The sequence below is a fragment of the Telmatherina bonti genome (genome assembly GCF_933228915.1).
Source record: "Telmatherina bonti genome assembly, chromosome: 6".
NCBI lineage: Eukaryota > Metazoa > Chordata > Actinopteri > Atheriniformes > Telmatherinidae > Telmatherina > Telmatherina bonti.
In genome coordinates this window covers 25,962,978-25,984,293 of record NC_136624.1, presented here as the reverse complement: position 1 = coordinate 25,984,293, position 21,316 = coordinate 25,962,978, and the positions used below count along the sequence as shown (strand labels likewise).

Sequence of the window (21,316 nt, the reverse complement as noted above, 5' to 3'; positions counted from 1 at the left end):
TCTTTGGAGCCTTTTATTTCACTATTTGTAATCTGTTCTTGTTGAATTCAAGAGAGAGTGGAGGTCATGTGTGTATTCAGTTTAACTGCAAGTTGCAATGACTGAGAAGAGGCACTGATTTGACATAAAACAGCAGTAGCAGAGTTTTGACTGCTTTTTCAGGTCAAATGTCCTGAGATAACACCTGAAATTATTGACTCCTTCTCCATCTTCTGTTCAATCAGGGCCCACCAGGAGAGCAAGGACCGCGTGGACCAAGAGGAGAGAAGGGAGAGAAGGTTGGTAGGATTAATCCTGAAATGAAAAATACAAAATAAAATCATTTCCCCTCTTTTGGGATTTTCTTCTCCTGACCGATAAAAACTACGGCTGCACTCTGCGCTGTTAACAAGTACAGTATGTCCTCTAGAATCAGATAGCTACAGGTCCTGGTGGGGGAGTGGGTTGGGGGATGTGTTATGGCTTGCAGGCTATGAGAATGGTAGCCTTTCATTGAGCAACTCAGCCTAACTAGTCATGTGTCGTTTCCATTAGGCTGTGTGGTCTGGGTTGTTTAACAGATGTGAGCCTGTCGGAGACTCATAATGTAAACCTTGGCTTCTCTCAGAGGCCTCACAGTCACTCAGTGTGGGAAATCAGCCTTGCTGCATTTGCCTGGCTTTGATCATCAAATTAATGCAACAACTAGGATGTGATAGTTGCTGCAAGCAAAGAGTTTATGACATGTAGTTTTCATGTTTATGCAGATTTAAACACAAGATTTAGTTTTGGCTAGGAGAGGTTAAGCAGCCTCTTAGGTGTTTAGCACATTCTTTGTTTTGGATATTCTTGCAGGGTAATTTCTCACTACATGCACAGAGGAATGCAAGTTAGTCTAATTCAGCCTGATAAATAATTGGCATGCTCTGCAAACTGTAAAGAAACCTAAGCTTTTTGTGTTTTTGGCAACAGTATTAATAGTAAATACCATTTTTTTAATATCTTTCCTGCTGTTCAAAATGACATATTTCTTCCTGATGGATCAGTATTTGATAAGAGCAGGTCAGGTGAAGTCAGTGTCTGACATGTAAGACTGTCAGTGCACTTTGGAGATGGCTCAAATAAGCTTCAGGCTGCTGTCAGCAGTAGCAGACTAATACTATGCTGTAGTGTTTTATCTGCTAGTAACAGTTTAATCAGGGCCGGATTAAAAGTGCAGAGGCCCCTGGGCCCAGAGTGTTCCAGGGGCCCCCTTCCCCACCGCAACATTGTGAAAGCTGTGAATGATGCAGAGTGAAATGACATTTCTAACATCTCTCAGCCAGTGGTACCAATAGCAATACATGAGACGCTGTGGGTTAACTATCTGGCTTTTATGTACCTTTTGTTTCATGTCCAAACTGTTGGTGTTTTCTCTGCGTGGGCCCCAAGTGGGCGTGGGCCCCTGGGCCTGTGCCCATAATGCCCATTGGATAATCCGGGCTTGAGTTTAATGAATTATCCAAATTCAAAGATTGGCACACAGGGCTGATACGAAGGCTGAAGACAATTGTAATTTAAAATTATTTTCTGCTTGCTTAACAAACGGGACTATTACTAAAGAACAGGTCATTTGTAGCTGCAATTAATTTCAAATTGATGGTGTAAGTTTTAAAAAAAAGTGTATGTGACTATAAAATATCAAAGTAACGGTCTAAGAATAGATATTTGCAACTTCTGGATTTTTAATTACATTTTTATTCTAAGTTACTTGAGGTAACTAACAGAAACCTGATTTATGTATTCGGCAGCAGTGGTTTGTCTTCCTGTCAGCAACATAGCTCAAAATGTTAAGGCTGGATTTTGATGAAGTTTTTTTCTTTAGGGAGATATGGATAATTTTGTCAATAGACCTTCTATCTAAAATATAATGGCTACAATCATTGGCAAAAAAAAAACCAATACAATGGCTTGGCAGATGTGTGGCTCACTGAGTGCTTCTATTTGGAGCTATTTTCATTTTAACCCAATTTTAGACCACAAAGTTATTTTAATTTTATCTGTTAATTTAAGGGAAGCCCAGGTCCTCGTGGCAGAGATGGTGAGCCTGGTACCCCTGGAAACCCTGGCCCCCCTGGACCTCCAGGACCAAATGGACCCCCTGGCCTTGGCGGTGTAAGTATCCTGTGACTGGCATTCATGGGAGCTGACAAGCTGAATACTTGATTCTCGACCAAGTATGGGTTTGACTGGCTGAAATGAGCAGAAAAATGGGTAAAATGGAGCAAAGAGATAATGCAAGAACACAAAAGATGTGCAAAACTGTGGGCAATAGGAGGGGGCAGAGAGACAACAGTGCCGATGCAGAAGGGAAGAATAGATCGAATGCCTCTCATTCTTCGCAGGAGAAAAGAAAGGAGGAGGTGGATTGATGGGCGGGTGGGAAAGTGGAAGGGCAGGGGGTGATATTAGAGACCTAAGAAGGGGAAGGGAAGGACTCTTTTTAGAGAGTGGGGTAAGAAGAGTCTTTGTGAAGACCGTTCACATGCCCTCTGTCTCTCTTCTGTCTCTCTTCGTAATCACATAATGCACAATGCCAAAATGATCTTGTGTCTGTCTTAATGCCTACAAAATTGGTTTTAAGATGAATGTAGGATTTTAAAGACTGGAAAAAGTCTTCCTTTTCCCCCTTTTCAACCAATTCTAGCCAAATGTCAGAATAAATATATCTTTAAGAGCTTAGGATATTGCCTTATATCATTTTAGTGGAAAGCTGTTTTTATTTTAAAAAAAAACCGGAGTGATGTTCTGTTTGTTGCCTGTTTCAGAACTTCGCTGCTCAGATGGCAGGTGGTTTTGACGAGAAGGCAGGTGGCGCTCAGATGGGTGTGATGCAAGGACCAATGGTAAGCAAGCCTTGATGAGACCTGCTGCCAGTGTCTTTGATCTTTTTTAAAGTCGAGTCAACTGAATCTGCAAGGATGTTCGAAGAGTCTTCTTGCACGAGGACCTGGGTCACAGAGTTGGAAGGCCAGAATCAGCTCAACATCTTCTGTTTTGCGGTTGATCTGCACTTAAACCCTTCAAGGTGGAATATAATTTACAGCCTACATGAACGCATGAGGAAACACTGGCTTATCAGATCATAAGATAGACGTATCATCGTTCTTCATCTAGTCCTAAATCCTAGATTCTAGTATTTACCTTCACAAAGGTTTGGAAGAAACAACAAAAAAACATTTTTACAATGTGTTTTTCAGTCTTATTGTAAATGGTTTTGATATGAGGTTAAAAAGTACAAGTAAGCACTTTATCCAGCAACAGTGAAAGGACAGCACAGAATTTTGAATATTTTTGGAAACAGAGGCATTTTACATGGAGTACAGAGGCTTTTTTCATAAACCAAAGAACCATTGCCATTATATTTCAAGCTTACAAAAAACTGCAGCTACTGGTTAATGGGCATGCAGTGGTGTGAGAAGCATTTTGGGAGCTATTTTTGGAGCCACAGAAAGGCCTGGCTGCGCCTCAATCTAACAAAGTTTTGAATCGCCAGAAGGGGAGGGAGGGGGTGACTGGGGTCGGATTAGATCCTTTAAGTTAGCATCAGTCTGTGTGGCAATACTCCTTCTGATGGTCCCACCACATGTCTGTCTGAGAGTTTACCGCAGTATTGGGTCTCTGTGAAGCCAGCCCACGTTTACTTTGGCAGTTTCCAGCGTGCTAGTGGAGAGAACAGCTGAAATGGACTGAAGTTAGATCACAAGTCAAGCTTATGAACCCCTAAACACTTACTCAGTTCTGGTCTTATATTCTACACATACTTATCAAACACTGTAACAGTGCATTCACTGAAATATATGCACACAAGTACCCTCTAAAACATTCAAACATCTTGAGGATATAGAGCCCCATTGAAAAGCTTCTAAACACTGTGGTGGACGCTTCCCACACCCACTGAAAGGTGACTTTCATTCACTTCTGAGAATCACTGTGCTGTGTTGTGACATTTTCTTTGGCTGCATTCCCTGACTTTTGAATGAGGGTTTATTAAAACAAGACTAATGAAGGGAATAAGTTTTGATCCCAGAGAACAGCTGTCACAAGTCGTCCGAATCAAGTTTTTTTTGTTTTGTTTTGTTTTGTGTTTTGTTTTGTTGAAGCGCTTGGAATTCTGTGGCATCTTGAGGCAAACATACTGCAGCTGATTTTCTTTAAGTGTGTCTGTTTTGTGTGTTAGAACAAAAGAGCAGAAAGTATTGGATTGTCACCCTCATGCAATGTCATTTTCTATTGTTAAGCATTGATGCATAAAGCTTAAGAAAAATTGCTTTAGCGTATGAGTCCAAGCAGACATTCTCACAGAGCAGATCTAGTTTTGCTCTGAAAGAGCTGAAATAAAAATCTTACTTGCTGTCAACACGTGAAATATTGATGTTTTTTTTTTCTTGGAAAGCAAACATGGCTTTATTACTTTGTCTTTCTCTCTGAAATAGTGCAGCAAGTCATTTAGCTTTCAGTCACCCGTCTTACAGGATTACAGAAGTCCAGCTGATGACCTCTGAACTTTATAAAAACACAACGGGTTGGGAAAAAAAGCTAAAAGAAGACAAGGAGAAGTGGTAGTTGAAAAGCAGTAAAAAAGAGGGATCTGAAGGAAGAGAAGGTCTGAATGTCACCGAGGAATTTCTAAAGATGTATGGTTTTGACAAGTTGAGTTGCTGAGTATTATGTAGCTTTGGGGTAAAGCAGGTGATGTATTTTTCCAACTTCTGACTCAATTTAAGTGGATAAATATGAATGTTTTCTTCTTAAAACTCTTTTAAAAAATTCTGAAACATACAATTTAATTGTACTTTTGCACCAATTATGTCTTTAATGTTGAAAGATGGGACTATCCATTATCTTCCTGAAACTTTGCCTCTGATTTCTATCTTTTCTTTAGGGCCCTATGGGACCCAGAGGACCACCTGGCCCCACTGGATCACCTGTAAGTACTTCCTTTACTTCCAAAACAACACACAAATGTAGCTGCAGGTGCTGCAGGTGAGATTCTGTTAGTTCACAGACAAGGTACTCATAGCATAATCTCCTAATTGTAGAGTCCATGTTGGTGTCTGCTCGTGCCACACAGCCTATGCTTCCTTTGCTGTATTCAATAACAATATTAAGCTCCACCTCACCTCTGACTTTGTAAATTCCTGGAAGGTCTGCATATCACAGGCTGTACGAGATGAATGTTTACACTCAGCCCTCATCAAAATGACAGCATCTCCTGCTTTTTCCTGCACACAAAGAATACTTGAGTCTCCCGGTTGTAGGCTTCAGGGCTTTTTCCCCCTGCCACAACCCAGACACACTCTACAAAACCTGACAATTTCCCTTTTGATACCGCCTACTGGACTTACACTCCACACCCAAACACACCCTTCCTTTTTCCACTTTAACCTGAGACTGTTACTTACATTTGGCTCTTTTTGCACAACCATCTTAAAGCTGCTGAGCTGAAGGGATTCATTACCTCTGCTTGGTGGTTTAATCACATGGATCAGTTCACTTTTAGAGATTTGTAGTTTCCCTCTCTGACAGCTTTAAGATATTAATAAAAAGCATTGTAGACTCTTTTGAGAGAGATTATGTGCATGTGCATACGCTTATTTGCCTGAATGCTTAGATTGTCAGTCAACAGTTTAAAGTTAGAATGACATACATTAAATAAATTAGATATATATGTACTCTAATAGCCAGAGTATGAGTGCTACAAAACCTTCTACCATCATAATTAAGACAAAGGAAAGGAACTGCCTCTTTTTTTCACTGGTTATTGATCGGATTACCATTTTAATTCTTTGTTATGTGTACGAAATGTAAACAAACAGTACAGAATGACTTGTCGAATTAAAGTGCTTCTAAAACTCAATAAGAGTACTCAATATAACTTACAATAAGAGAATCTAAATAAAAGAAGCTTAAAATTTTGTAACAGAGATTGGAACAATAATGCGATTTTTTCAACCTTATTTTTACTCACAGGAAAGTTTAGTAATTAATCTTTTATCTATCATTTAAATCAGTGATCAAAAACATGGTTACAGCTTTCATAAAACCCACATCTATCTCTTCTTTCCACATCTCAGGGCCCACAAGGTTTCCAAGGCAACCCGGGAGAGCCTGGAGAGCCCGGACAATCTGTAAGTATTCTCCAGTGAACTTATCTTTTTCCAGGCCAACACTCCAGGACTTTCTCATTATCCTCCCCTAACCTCTGTGGGGTTTTTCACCTTCTCTCTTGGCACTTTGTTGCTCCTGAATATTTCTGTTAATACCTTCTCAAGCTTATTCCTTTTTTTTAAACAATCTTCACTGTTAGCAACAAAGTTATTACCATTAAAATTTTCTCAAGACAGTTGACCTAAACGTTCAGATTGTGGAAAACAGGGTTTAGAGCACATTCAGGCCTTTTCCAACCTCACTGTTACGACTTTTGACAGGTGAAAACATAGTTCCCCTTTATATTAGTTATAATTTTCCTTCCTGCCCAAGCCTTATTCTGTCCCAAAGATTCACAAATTCGGACCATTTTCCCCCATTCCCTCAGCAGGTGGATGGCATAGGGTCTGCCCACCACTGTGTTAATCTGCTCATGTGGAGTTCAGAGAATCAGACGATGTCTGGGATTCCTTATTCTTTTTTAGTATGCCAGTACATCATTAGATGTGATTAAAATCAAACTTAGTTCCAGAAAAGAAGTTGAAAGGTCACAAAACAGCTAACATGAGAAATGCAGAGAAAAGGTTTGACTCTTCAGTCAGAAACATTTTCAGGGTTTTTTTAGTTTGGGTAAAACAAATCAATCAAGTGTCCCCTATTAGTTTAATAATAAAAAGATAATACTTTGCAAAGAGCACATAAAATACAGTGATTAAATAAAAATATCCTATCGTACAAAGTAATTTGTTCTTTAGTTTAACCTAAACTGTGAAGCTGGATTGACAAAGAGAAAAAGAAAGTAATGCAGCATTTAGACTCATTCACTGAAGAGATTCATCAACATATAAAGTAGGAAATCTAAGGGACAAAAGAGGCTGAACTTCTTAAAAATATTGTTTTTAAAGTTTAGAAATGATTTATATGTAATAATCCAACAAGTTTATGTGATAGATTCCTACATTAATTTTTGTACACTTTATAGTAAATGTTGATTAATGTAACATTTTAGCAGTCGTCTTAACACATTAATTCACTTTGATACCCACTTCATCCTGTTCAGAGCCACTGAAGAGGCCTTTGCCTCTCACAGCTGTCATGGAGTGACTGGCTTGGAACAGTTTATAACAGGACTTATACTGAGCCAAACAATCATGTACATTTACACCTACAGTTATTTTTATAATTGCTAATTAACATTAAATTAATGAACTCTAAATCCATGTTTCTGGAAAAAGTTGCCAGAGAGAACTTATACGCAGGGACAATTAAAACTTCATACAAAAAGATCCCTGCTGAGATCCAGACTTAAAATTTTCTTGCCAAAACAAACTAATCTTTAGAGAAACATATTTACAGGTCAAATATTAATTAAGTTTGTGTGTTCTGCTGTGTCTCATTTGGCTTTTCTGTTTTCTGCCAGAGCTTATCAGAGAGAAATAACAGCACAAGTCATCCCCATGAATAATGATATAATATTTAAACTGTTTGGGATTGTCTTTGTTTACCTTAGTTGGTTAATGACAGAAACTGTATTTTCCCTTTGCTTGTGTCTTCTCTTACTAATAGGGCCCCATGGGACCCCGTGGCCCTGCTGGACCTCCTGGAAAACCTGGTGATGATGTAAGTCCAACTGTCCTATGTATATACTTCGTATAACTCGGCCCTATTGTTATTATTAAAACTTGTACTTTGACATTACATAAGCAGCAACTCTTGAGAATGCTGCTAAATAATGAGTTTACTTAGTGTTTTGTAGCTTATCATCAACCTTTTTTTTATAGCTGAATCAATGAGAGCACCTTACAGCAGAAGTAATCAGAAACAAACACGACTAAATTAAATATTTTCTGGTAGTTACTCCATCTAATTTTACAAATGAAATCCTGCATCTTTGAAAGCATTGTGAGTACCTAATTACTCTTTATTTGTTTCACCATGACAATATAAAGTACTTGTATAATTTATTTTTCTTTTAAAAGTAAAGTTTGTTTATATCATGTTTTGGGTTATACATGTCAACTTAAACTAATCCCACCAAAACATTTGTTTTGCTCAATTACATAAAAATATGCTCCATTAAAAAAAGAAGAAATCCTGGGTTCAAAAAGAAACAGATAAATAAATAAATGAACACTTCTTCTTTTTTCATTGGAGCATATTTTTATTGCTGGCTCATTTGTTGTAGTCCTAACATGCTTGACATTTTGAAGCTGGTTAGGTTTTATTAATGGTGGCAGAACAGGTTTATGTGTGTATGCCCGTTCACTGATGGAAAGGTAACTGACATAAAAAGTGTAATTCCTCCCTTTTTCCACATGGTGGCAGCAGACATGATTTCATTCAACGTATCCATTAGGGACAATTATTGCAGAAACTAACACATTACTGATTATTTAACTGTATAAAATTTATATATTTCTTATTTTTCATTTTTCATTAATGCAGCTGGAGATGAAAGCTGCGCAAAATTTAAAAATGACTGCAGATATTTTCACATCATTTCTCCCCTCTGTCTATTTTAGGGTGAAGCAGGAAAACCTGGCAAAGGAGGCGAGCGTGGACCTCCAGGACCTCAAGTAGGTTACTGTAGCTCTTGATTTTTTTCTAATTCCTTCAGAATTTTAGCACTGTGTGATTTCTTAAAGAGGAAACTGTTTGACATATTGTTAACTTTTATTTTGTTTCTTCAATTAGTTTTCATAATATGAGAAAATTCTAAGGACATAATTTGTAATGCTTTTTTTTTTACACTGAACAGATGATGAAGAATCTCCGAACACAATCATATTAGATAGTGTGGAGGAAGTTGTTCATTATTACAAAGTTGAGCATTGGTGAATGAATCTAGAACCAAATTTAAAAGTCTTTCTGAGTTACTTGTTGGTGTTGGTTTTGCTGCTTTATTGTTTAGATCCAGAGTCCTTCTTTACAACTCTAGGCCAGGAAAAACTCCTGCAGTAGCCAACATTAATCCAGGAGTCAGGTTCAGTAAGTTTTATTGGGCGGGGGGTTGTGAGTAGAACCTGGGACGGGCCCTGCCGCTATTTGAGTTTCCAGTGGTGTAGTATAGGCCCCAATGAATGAAGTGGAAGTTTTTTTTCCACTTGTTGAAAGATCTGGCACATCAGGATTGCCAAGGTGTTACAATATATTTTTATTTAAATTATACCTCTGGAGTATCCATAAGTAAGCAAAGTAAGCTATTATACTTCATTTCACAGGACTGAAGTCCTTTCAGCATATCTTTTATAAACTGTGTATAGTTCTCCTCCATCTTTCCTCCTGCGTCATAGGGTGCTCGTGGATTCCCAGGAACTCCTGGCTTGCCTGGCATCAAAGGACATAGAGTGAGTTTTGTTTTTTTTTTTTTTGCTTTATTTATTTCCAGCACAATAAGATGGTTGTCTTTATTCTTGGATTCCTGACTGTGCACTGACGAGTTCTTCATCTTCAGGGTTATCCAGGTCTTGATGGTGCAAAGGGAGAGACTGGTGCTGTTGGCTCCAAGGTAAGATTTTTAACCAGTGTGTGTGTCTCTATAATAAATCAAACTATACAAAGGTTAAATATTTCCTCTTTTTAGGGTGAGGCTGGTGCTCCAGGAGAGAGTGGTGCACCTGGACCAATGGTGTGTATTGAAATATTGCACTGCAACAAAACATTAAAAGACCTACAAGCCACTAAGTGCTAATAAAAATGGAAAATTGTTGTTAGATTTTCCTTATCTATCATTTACCTGCATAGGGACCTCGTGGTTTGCCTGGTGAGAGAGGACGTCCTGGGCCCAGTGGAGTTGCTGTAGGTTCCATCTTTCATTTTGAATCTTCCTTAGCCACAGACTTAATATTACATTCTCTCAAGAAGATCTCCTTGATCTACGACTCCAACCCAACCAGTTGAGGCAGATGGCTGCCCTCCCTGAGCCGGATTATGCAGGTTTTCTTCCTGTTAAAAGGGAGTTTTTTCCTTCCCACTGTTGCCTCGTGCATGCTCAGGATGGGGGATTGGATCGAAGTTATGATTCGATGCAATCAGTTGGTTTCTATTATACGCTATGTATGAATTGGCTTGAAATGATATGTATGTAAAGTGCCCTGTAACAACATTGTTGTGAAGTGGCGCTATACAAATAAAGCTGAATTGGATTGAACTTGTTTATGTCAGTTATTGCTGGTTGTTGTCCCAGTAATCATGTCAGTGATTATTTAACTTTTAACACGCCACAACTTTTTCCTCATCATCCCAAAAATTTTTTTTGTTCAGGGAGCACGTGGAAATGATGGCCTACCTGGTCCTGCTGGTCCTGTAGTAAGTATTCTTTTTTAATTGACATCATTTGAAGTTTTATCTTTTAAGAACAACACTTTATTAAATCAGTCTCTGTTTTTTGACCCTCACCTCTTCACACATTTGCCTTTTCAGTATGATAGTAGGGCCTGAACCTCCAAACTTGTTCGTGTTTGTGCAAGAAATTAGCTAACTTTTGTTTTCCTCTCTGTAGGGTCCCGTTGGTCCAGCCGGAGCTCCAGGCTTCCCTGGTTCTCCTGGTACAAAAGTAAGACACATGATTACCTAAGTGGTGCCTCCACTTCCTCCTCATGTATACTTCCATTTTCATGATAATGTGTCTGAACACTCGGTGATTGCTCGCTGTTAGAACTGCAAGCCTTAATGAACTTCCAGTCACTTATTTTAGAATTACGCTTTACACAAAAACAATTTAAATTTTAATTAGGTCAAAGTGAAAGAGTGAAACTTTCTGAAATCAATTGAAATAAGTTTCTAACATAAAATGGCTGCACTCTGTTCTGGGAGCGTTTTGTGGGGACAAGATGAAATGCTTTGATGAAATTGGAGACGGCTGCTCCGTCTCCATCTGTGCGGAAAATTAGAGAGGAGGGGGTTTTCAAAGTGTTCCTTTTCTCTCATTTTCATGCACTTTTTCTTCTATATTCTCTCTCTGCTTTGCATCTGATTTATCTGCATGGCAGATAAATGCTGAACCCTTTGCTCAAGGGTGCTGCACTGGGGGTTGCTTTCTCCCTCAAGCCACTTTATTGTTTGGAAAATCTTGTAGGAATTGCAAACAGGGGATCTTTTCAAAACCTTGAAGCTTCCATTGAAGTAGTAGAGGTAAGCTGAGCTCAAAAAGGTGTGTATTCATGCCTTTTAAAAAGTTACATTGAAAACTATTCAGTCTTCTTCAATATGTGTCTATAGAAGGAGATCGCCTCAGTGTGACTGAGGAGTTTCAATGCGACTGTATGATATACCAAGGAACCCTCCCTGATGGGAAACATTAAAAATCTCACATTACGTGCTTCTGCTGTGCCTTCAGGAATCTACTGTCTGTTTATCAGACCTGCTTGTTAACTCTCTGAGTGTCATGTAACACAGTCTTATATTAGTTTTTCTTTTCCCTGTTTTATCCTCATGAGTATGGATTTGCCCAGTAAAAGAGACCATGTGAAGATTTTAAAGTCCCAGTCATGTAAGCCTAAACTGAATAAACTGTGCCCCTGAAATGATCACATCTAACAGTAGGAGTTTTGTTCAGCTCTAGCTGTCACTGAACATACTAAGTAGTCAGGCTATAACCTCTTATATGCTGAAAATTTGCCTTATTTAACCTATGTAAGTTTAAAGAGAAATGTTCATGTTCTCAGTCTGGCTTCAGAGACAGTAAAAAGTTGGTGTTGACACCAAGTTTGCCAAGATTAGCATTTCCGTCTACAGAGCTACATCACCATTTTTGCAACCACATACAAACTATTATGTCATAGTATTTGCTCTGCAAAATCTATGAAGCTGCAGTAGTCGAAAAGGAATTCCATTCAGCCCCACAAGACTGCATACCGGCAGTAAAATGTCTGGCTTGTGTCCATAAGAGGTGGTTTCTCAGAATAGCTCCTTTGAATAGAAGTCCAAGTTTTTCTCCGTACTGAATAAAAACATCTGCAAAACATTAAGCACTTGGCTTTGGATAACACACAGGAGAGGCATAAAAAAACAGCAAAGTGTTTCTTCTGTCCACTTAAATGTTATTTATCATAAACATTTGACTCTTGTTTGAACAACAAAGCACAAAAATTAGGTTTTGAGCTTTTTTTTCAGGTAAAGGTAAAAAGTGTCCATTATTACATATGATATCAGTAATGTAACTCACTCTACAAAAATGTTAAAATCACATCTACCATTTGAATAATTATTATGCCAAATATAATATTTAAGTTTACCCTACCAGGCTAAGCAAGGTCACATATAAGTCTACTAATTCACATATACATTAGAAAGGAATCATAAAGTTATTACTCCATAACATGACAAGACTGACTGTCAGCAAAATGTAAACAAAACAGGAATCTTGCAGTAAAGAGACACTCTCACAGACTAAAAGATTAGTTAAGCTTTTGAATATGTCCTCTTTTGTAAGTTAAAGTAATTTAAAGTCTAAAATATATTGTGTATAAGCAGACTTAACTATAACCCTAGGACTTCTCAACCACAATTTAATGGTATTATGCACACTTTTCAGAAAGATAAATCTTGTTACAAAATTAACAATTTTACAAAATGTCAAATTAAGGACTTTTTTATTCTGCCAAAGTATGCTTTACAAAGATTTCACATTGGTCATAACAACTTTCCTCACTAAGGTGATGTTAGCCATGTGTCCTTTAAAGAGCAGTTTATAGTGATTGATTTGTGGTCTGGGATCTCTTCCACTCTTCCACATTCATATATGGAATGCCAGAGTGAGAAAGAGCAACAGTGAAAGACCCCAAAGTAGAAAAACAGAACAGTATCAATGACAAATATGGCATTTATTTGGTCGAATTAGAAGTTTAGCTTTAGGTGAATTGTAAAAGAGCTTGAGGTAAAAGGGTAAAATATGCATACCATGGTTGTTTACTTGGACTGCTTTGTATGAAATTTACCAATAAATGCTGAAGTTAGCTGGTGTCTAGATCAGCTGATGTATCAATACTAGACTAAGCTTAATTCATTATGCCTAAATAAATTTGTTCCAAATTAACAAGTAATTCCAAAACACCCATGTGGTGATGGCTTGGTTGTCTTGATCTGGATCAGTCCAAAATTATACTTTGTTTGACATGAAAAAATATATTGTTCCTATAATATCAGTTTTTACACGACAACAAAACGAAAGCCAGAATGCCCTCAGATTGTATACTGTGAGAAATATGATGGCACAATCAAAAGTCTTTCCTTTTATATTTAGTGCTGGTATTCAAAACAGTCGTACTGGTCATGCATGCTTTGTAGGAGTCTATAAAGGGAGGGATTGGGAGAGAATAGTAATGTGTTTACAGAAACGAATGTGTGGGTAGCTGAAATAGCAGAATTATAAATCTCCATTCCTGAAAGAGAGATAAATTCAGCTCAGAGAGATAATTTCAACAATGGCGTTTTCTCCAACACTCCAATAGTTTGTAGGTGCAGTATCTGTCTGTCTGTCGGTCTGTGTATCTGTCTAACACGTTACTTTTGTAAATTTACAATATCATCTTTTTATTGCCGGTCTAGACAGGTAACATCACTTTAAGACACCTGTGTTATTACTTCACCAGTCATGTATTTGGCAACATTGGCGTTATAGCGTTATAACGATCTGAATCACAACTTGGATCCAGGATTTTTTTAAAAGGATTCTTTACTATATATATATATATATATATATATATATATATATATATATATATATATATATATATATATATATATATATATATATATATATATATACATATATATATATATATACATATATATGAGGAGATGGGGGATACTGGGAATAGTGGGGATACGTTTGCCATAAAAACCTTTAACTGAAAAATAAGGCCCATAATGTCTATAGCTTGGCGGAGATCTGCACGCTCTGTGTGCTTCTAGTTTTAAAGTCTCTTTTACTAGAACTGTCCTTCTACATGTTAGATAATCTACTGTGATGTGCTTGCCAATTAGCATGAAGTGGGGACAAATTTATAATAGAAATGGGTTATACTGCCTGTGGAATAAAGTATTACAGAGTGCAACTGAATGTGCTTGGTATATTAAATGCAGCAGAGTGTGATTTGCAGGTCTTAATTTACAAAGTTTGATTTATAATTCTCAAGCATCATCCTTCTTTAAGTGATTATGATTATAGCTTTCCAACTTAAATGTGATTCAAAATCGCTTGCAATATTAACTTGTAGTATTTGAGTGCAATTCTACTTCATGGTTTTGAAAAAATGACTTAAAATATACATATATACATATATATATATATATATATATATATATATATACACATACATATATATACATATATACTGTTGAACGTTTTTTTTTATGAATAACAATATACATTTTAGAATAACAACTGAGTTTTTAATCTTAACTATAAACGTGGTTATCATCAGTTCCTCCCTTTTTTAATTTTATGGCCCTGAGAAAACATGCTGTACTTCTTACAGTTTCTTACATGTTTCTATAAGTTAGATTTTGTAAAAGTTGTCTGTTTTATCTTGACTTGTGGTCACTGATTATATGTAAGCATAAACCTGCTTATAGTTGTTGATTTATTCATGTTTCATTTTGTTTCTGTTCAGGGAGAAGCTGGACCGACTGGTGCTCGTGGACCTGAGGGAGCACAGGGACCCCGTGGAGAGTCTGGCACTCCTGGATCACCCGGACCTTCTGGTGCTTCTGTAAGATGAAATAAGCATTATTTTTTTAAAAGACAATTTTGCATTAATATGTCTGCTGAAATCTATTATTTTAGCTTAAGAAACAAAGACAATTGACAAACAAAGACACAATATTTTGTGACCTTTCTAATTAGACAAGTCAGTCCCACATGTGTGATCGTTTGGATGAATTATGATTGTGGTTATACTTTGCTTTATTTGTTTACTTTTTCTCTTCTTTAACAGGGTAACCCTGGTACTGATGGTATCCCTGGAGCCAAAGGTTCAGCTGTAAGTTGAAAACAACTAGTTATTTCATTTCATTTCATTTTATGTGTATTTCCTAATTTGGCATTGCAAAAACGTGAGGCGAGAGTGGCGTGTTGTTGTAGCTAAGTTTAGGGCTACACTAGTGTACATAATGCATGTTTTTAGTCCATTTGCATGTAGACAGAATTGCACATAATGTGTGTACCTGACATCATGTTTAGGTTTGTTCGTTTGTATATGGAAATTAGTTTGAGTTGTACTTCATAGTTATAGGTCATGTTATCACTTATAATTTCATACATCAAAAGTTAAAAGAAATGCCTTATCTCCATTACATGGAGATGTACACTGTAATGTCACTGAACCAAGTACGATAGTTTTGCCACTAATAAATTCACTGGAGAGTTATTCAGATCTGCATCCAGTAAGCTTACTAACTTTATATTTGGACAGATTTCTATGTACTTCTTGTTCTCTTCATAGGGTGCTCCTGGCATTGCTGGGGCTCCTGGTTTCCCTGGACCTCGTGGACCTCCTGGGCCTCAGGGAGCAACTGGACCTCTTGGACCAAAGGGAACATCTGTATGTACTAACTGACTCAGCTTGTACTAAAAGATAGCATATTTCATTTGAGTTTGGAAATAGTTTAGCTCATTCCCATTTCACAAGTAGTATCAGCTTGACTTTCAGATACAAAATAATGAAAATTCCCAGAGAATTATTAAGCAATCCGTTTCCCCTCCTCTTCTCTATTTGTTGTCATCTCTGTTTTTAGGGAGATCCAGGTATTCCAGGGTTTAAAGGAGAAGCTGGACCCAAAGGAGAAATTGTGAGCTTTGTTTTCAATTACTTGTCCCCAAAAATATAATGAAGTATTATTCTTTGTTTTGTTGTTTATATTTTTGCTGTTCATATTTTTGTTGTTTTTTTCTTCTTTTTGTCGCATTTCTTTTTTTTTTCTTATCAATAAATTGTTTATCTTATGATTTGCATATTCAAAATCAATTTCTTTTTTTTTTTTCTTTTTTTTTTTTGTCTCTATGGAAATAGGGACCAGCTGGTCTTCAGGGAGCACCTGGCCCACAAGGAGAAGAAGGCAAGAGGGGACCCAGAGGTGAACCTGGTGCTGCTGGACCACTTGGACCCCCTGGAGAAAGAGTAAGTACCATGTACTGTATATTTATTGGGTATTTTCAACCAATTCACTAGCTCACAATACATTATGGTTTTTTATATGCACCACATCTCGTCACACAAAAAGCTCATTTCCACCAGTGGTTGTGACTTTAAACAATGCACTCTGAAAATGCCTCAGACATGCACCTCATTTTAGTCATTGTTTTAGTTATCTTTTAAGTGCTGCATTTTATTTATTATTTTATTTTTATTTCTACTCGATTTTAAGATGTCTCTAGATGGGTTGCATGTTTGCCTAATGTGCTCTTACTACTGCCTTCCAATGTGGTTTTAATACTGTAAATGGCAAATGAACTGAACTGAACTGAACTTAGAATAAATATTATGCTATATTGGACCATTTATATCCAGTAGGTCAACAAACATTGCAGCTGCCATATTTTTGTCACCATTGTTACTATGGTGTCTCTGAAACTGCAGTGCCAGCTTTGTTTGATAGGTACTCAAACATCGAACATTGAACATAGACCATTGTTTTCTTTAAAAGGCCCATAGAACAAGACAGTACCAATGGTCATGACTTTGTAGAAGTTACCTGTGGTTCAGTCATGGCTGTACGTGATGGCCACAAGATCCACTAATAGATTAAATGTTTATGTCTAGATGAATTGTTGCAAATGATCAGATCAGATATTGTGTTTTCTGCTTAGGGCGCCCCTGGTAACCGTGGTTTCCCAGGTCAAGATGGTCTGCCTGGTCTCAAGGTGAGAATCATCACAGTAACGCTGAGACTCCTTAAATTATCTATCTATCTATCTATCTATCTATCTATCTATCTATCTATCTATCTATCTATATATATATTTGTAAATGTACTGAATAGCTTCCCTTTGATTACAATTATTGAAATATCACCATTGCAAAGAATAATAGCGTTGTGATTTTCTAGAGGCTGAAACTTGAAAGATAAAACGGTTTTAAGGTTTCCTACGAAACTTTTGTAATCCCATATGTCTTATTAATCTATTTTCTTCTTTAAAAAGGTACATGGGCTCGTTAATTTTAACTGACCTTTTAAAACAGAACAAAGTCCTAAACTAAATTGGATATGTCCTTTGTACTTTTGTGATATTTTTTCATATTATTTATATCAAATTCTATTAACCTGCATTATTAAGACCAACTTATTGACTCATGTCTCAAATGACATATCCACATCTCTTTTCCCCTCACATATATATTATAATAATTAATTCAAGTTGAACTGCATAAAGTGGCTTGCAGATGATAGAATAATGTGGTCGATAATGCACATAATGTATGCTGTGTCACCTCATAGCTCACTGAACTCAGATCAGCACCTAAGTTTTCAGCAAAAAAAGGACATTGTTTTGTCTTGTTTGTACTGGTTTGGTTTGTTTTTTGTGTTTGTTGTTGGAGGATTTTTTTTTTTATTAAATTCAAAAAGTGCTGCTTGTCAGCTCTTTTATTTTCTCAGCAGCATCAACAATCTTGAAACTTGTTTATTCGTGATACATGTAATTCCACTTTATGGCCAGAAGGTGGCAGCATAGCTCACCACCCCTTCATACACCGCTGACCTACATGTCCCATATCTCCAAAGCCAACATCTCATTTAACATTATCTTCCCACAGACAGTTTCATTTAAACTAAAATGAATCTATCAGATTTTAATCTTCTCATCTCCAGCAGGTCAATGAAACTCCTGCACACTATTAAAATGGAAACTCATTTCCTCTGGGGTTGAAAATTGTGTCACCTCTTCAGCGTTTGACCAAGTGCTTTATTCTCTTTCTCCTAATAAAGGGAGCTCCTGGTGAACGTGGACCCCCTGGAGCCAGTGGTCCAAAAGGTGCAAGTGGTGACCCTGGACGTCCTGGAGAGTCTGGACTTCCGGGTGCAAGGGTAAGCTTTTTCAGCACCAAGGGGGCAATATCAGAACTTGATTTTGGTCATTTTTAAGAAGGTGGAAGTATAAAACACATAGTGTCAACTCTCATTTAATCTTTTTCAGAAGTGTTCTTCATTGTTAAATATATTTAGCTGTCTGCTGGGGTTTTAACTTAAAGTGTTTTTTGAGCTGATCTTATATGAACTTTGAAGTTCCCCTCGGGGATGAATAAAGTATCTTTGATTTGATTTATTTGATTGATCTGTCCTGTGAAATTCTTAAACATTTTTAGACTACATTTCAGAGCAGGATGATTCGAGGTGAGTCACTAGATGCAAAGATTTTAGCATTTATTCCCATCTGTATCCAAGACTGGATTCTATCATTGATCACTTTGCATCCAAAGACATTTTTCAGCAAGTATTTTGATATTGTAACCTACAAATAACAGTAAATGTCTCATAAAAATACTAACAACTAAACTTTAAATAGTTTAAATTAGTTTTGATTTGACTTCAGATTTTACACTACAAACTTTGTTTGTAGTGTAAAAGCATCACAGTTCAAGGGGTAGACAATGTTTATACCATGGAATATATGGGCAGTGAAAACCTGAAATCTACTTCACACTAACAGTTTGGTCAGAGGTTCAGGTGTTTTGTATCAGTAAGAGCTTACGTTACCTTGCATTGCTAATGACAGGCAACGATGTAAAGTGGGTTTGGTTTAATTCATTACCAGTCTTGTAGTTTTTCGTCCTAAATCATGCTGGATAAGGTGTCATTACCTGAGGCAATTCATGACATTTGGTGCAGCTCCCTCTACTATAAAATGTTTTATCAGACGTTCTGCACTAATAAAGCATTACTACTCCTACAGCGTTGGAGCACAAGCAATAGAAGAAGTTGATCAGCTTAAAACTTGGGAAACTACAATTTTTTTGTTATGTCTGAATTCCCTGAGGAGAATCTGTGTTTCATAAGTGAAATTAGTTGAGTCTACGTTCATTCTTTAAATGCTTCTTCAAACACAATTTACTTATTATTTTGCAGCATTTATATTTCCTATTGAAGTCATTGAACTTAATATCCAATAATCTAATATCCAAGTTCTTATTATTTTATGGGCAAATAATTCAGTCAACGTTGTTTTATTGTCTAATTCAGGTCTCAGTTCTTAGTTATTTAACACACAGTCAATCAGCCATGTAAACATACCTATATTTCCTGCACTGGCATACTTTTATGCTCCCTTGTTGCCTTTGTACATGTCTCTATGAATGGGTTTTAAGACTTATTCAGACTCTGTTTTTCTCTCACAGGGCTTGACTGGTCGCCCTGGTGATGCTGGACCTCAAGGCAAAGTTGGACCCTCTGTAGGTGAACTTTTTCATGTTGTGATATGAATGATATATTTCTTGTTATCATGTGTGTGTTGGGGTTTTTTATATCGCTTTTGGAACAAACAGATAGAGTAATGTCATCTAATGATTTATTTGTACTTTCATCAAACTAAATTGCACAAGATCTATCAACTCATTACACACCAGTATAATACTGAAACTTAATTCAGCATTCACATCAAATTCACAAAGTTTAAGTGTTTGTTGTTTTTCTTTTTGGGTTGTTTTTTTTTTTTTTTTTTTTTTTTCAATTTTTAACCTGTACAACTGTGTCTAAACCAGAACTCTCACGTGAAACTGAGTGGAACAAGGCCTCTTTTGGATAGTAATCATTTTACACATTTAATTCAAGTCTTATGTTTTATTTTTCCTTGATTTCCTTCACTTTTTTTGTAAACTTGACATACTTTTGCACAAGATTAGCACTTTTTCCTTTTACAGATGTTTCACATTTTATGACTGAAAGATGGAGAGACTGGAGGATTTTTGGAGCTGTAAAGTTTTTGCTTTTCTTTGCTGACTTGTTCCCCACTCTATTTTGGAGAAAATTTTGCATTTTAGCTACATAAGTTTCAGTTTTATATCAAACAACACTGAACATTTATTTCCTTACTGTCATACCAAACCTTCAGATCCATTTCTGTCCAGATCATCTGAGCGTCATTCCCAATTATCACAGTCTCACGTCAATAAATTTATTCACGGACTTATCAGTTGTTTGTAACTGTGAATTTTACTTTAAAAGGGAGCTGCTGGTGAGGATGGCCGTCCAGGACCCCCCGGTCCTCAGGGAGCCCGTGGACAGCCTGGTGTCATGGGATTCCCTGGTCCCAAGGGAGCAACTGTAAGTAATTAAGATATTAAAAAGAAAAATATATTTTGCTTTTTATTATCTGTTTAACATTTTAATTTCAGGTCAATGTAAATATTTGATATTTTCTTTTCTGATGCTAAGATTACGCTGCTGAACGCAACGCACCTTACTTGCACCATCTGGCAGGCTGCTGAGCACCTTCATACCATTTTATGTGCATCAACACATTTTCCACCTCTATTCTATAATTAGGAGCAGCATCAAGTGGAGCAGCAGTGGCATTTTTGACTGACAGCTGCATTTTACTTCTGTTGTTAGGGTGAACCTGGCAAAGGTGGTGAGAAAGGATTGGCTGGAGCTCCCGGTCTAAGAGTAAGTTAACTTCTTTTTGTACTTTAAGAAACACGCTTCAGTCTTCCAAATAGATTTAATTGTACTATTGTTCTAAATCCTGCTTCTATCTTCCTATTTTACAATATGTCGAACTGTGATTGGTTGTGTTTAACACACTAATTTCAAAATAAATAAACAATGTTATGACTGTGACTGTTCTTGATCTGTTCTGGAAACATCTTATTCAAAAGCTCTGATAAAACTATACATTTTAATTGTTCTGATAGTATCTGCATTGGCTGTTGTTTAACTTATGATATTTATCTGTTCTCTCTCTTCAGGGTCTGCCTGGCAAAGATGGAGAAACTGGCCCTGCTGGACCCCCTGGCCCTGCTGTATGTATTTCAAAATCCCATATCTAACTCTATACAGCTTCAACACTGATGTTATCGCTTCCTTCTCCAAGTCTGCACTTAGATGCGCTTGTCAATTTCTCCATATCCCAGACTGCCTCTGTGAAAGCTATTTGTGGGGAAAAAGGTCCTTGCCTCTTTTGCTTGTTGAGAAAATTGTATTTCAGTCCAAT

General features: G+C 37.0%; 1 protein-coding gene across 2 annotated transcripts in view; it reads left to right on the top strand.

The window, feature by feature from the left end:
* Positions 1–21,316, top strand: part of col2a1b (collagen, type II, alpha 1b) — a 46,181-nt gene that overhangs the window by 6,774 nt on the left and 18,091 nt on the right. For both annotated transcript variants that reach the window (XM_079242306.1, XM_079242305.1), the window contains 24 exons: positions 225–278; positions 2,032–2,133; positions 2,787–2,864; positions 4,904–4,948; positions 6,096–6,149; positions 7,735–7,788; positions 8,691–8,744; positions 9,462–9,515; positions 9,623–9,676; positions 9,752–9,796; positions 9,913–9,966; positions 10,432–10,476; positions 10,670–10,723; positions 14,784–14,882; positions 15,108–15,152; positions 15,615–15,713; positions 15,907–15,960; positions 16,182–16,289; positions 16,979–17,032; positions 18,097–18,195; positions 19,503–19,556; positions 20,329–20,427; positions 20,716–20,769; positions 21,072–21,125. In XM_079242306.1, the coding sequence (XP_079098432.1) occupies positions 225–278; positions 2,032–2,133; positions 2,787–2,864; positions 4,904–4,948; positions 6,096–6,149; positions 7,735–7,788; positions 8,691–8,744; positions 9,462–9,515; positions 9,623–9,676; positions 9,752–9,796; positions 9,913–9,966; positions 10,432–10,476; positions 10,670–10,723; positions 14,784–14,882; positions 15,108–15,152; positions 15,615–15,713; positions 15,907–15,960; positions 16,182–16,289; positions 16,979–17,032; positions 18,097–18,195; positions 19,503–19,556; positions 20,329–20,427; positions 20,716–20,769; positions 21,072–21,125 (1,566 nt within the window). The remainder of the gene's footprint in view (positions 1–224; positions 279–2,031; positions 2,134–2,786; positions 2,865–4,903; positions 4,949–6,095; positions 6,150–7,734; positions 7,789–8,690; positions 8,745–9,461; positions 9,516–9,622; positions 9,677–9,751; positions 9,797–9,912; positions 9,967–10,431; positions 10,477–10,669; positions 10,724–14,783; positions 14,883–15,107; positions 15,153–15,614; positions 15,714–15,906; positions 15,961–16,181; positions 16,290–16,978; positions 17,033–18,096; positions 18,196–19,502; positions 19,557–20,328; positions 20,428–20,715; positions 20,770–21,071; positions 21,126–21,316) is intronic.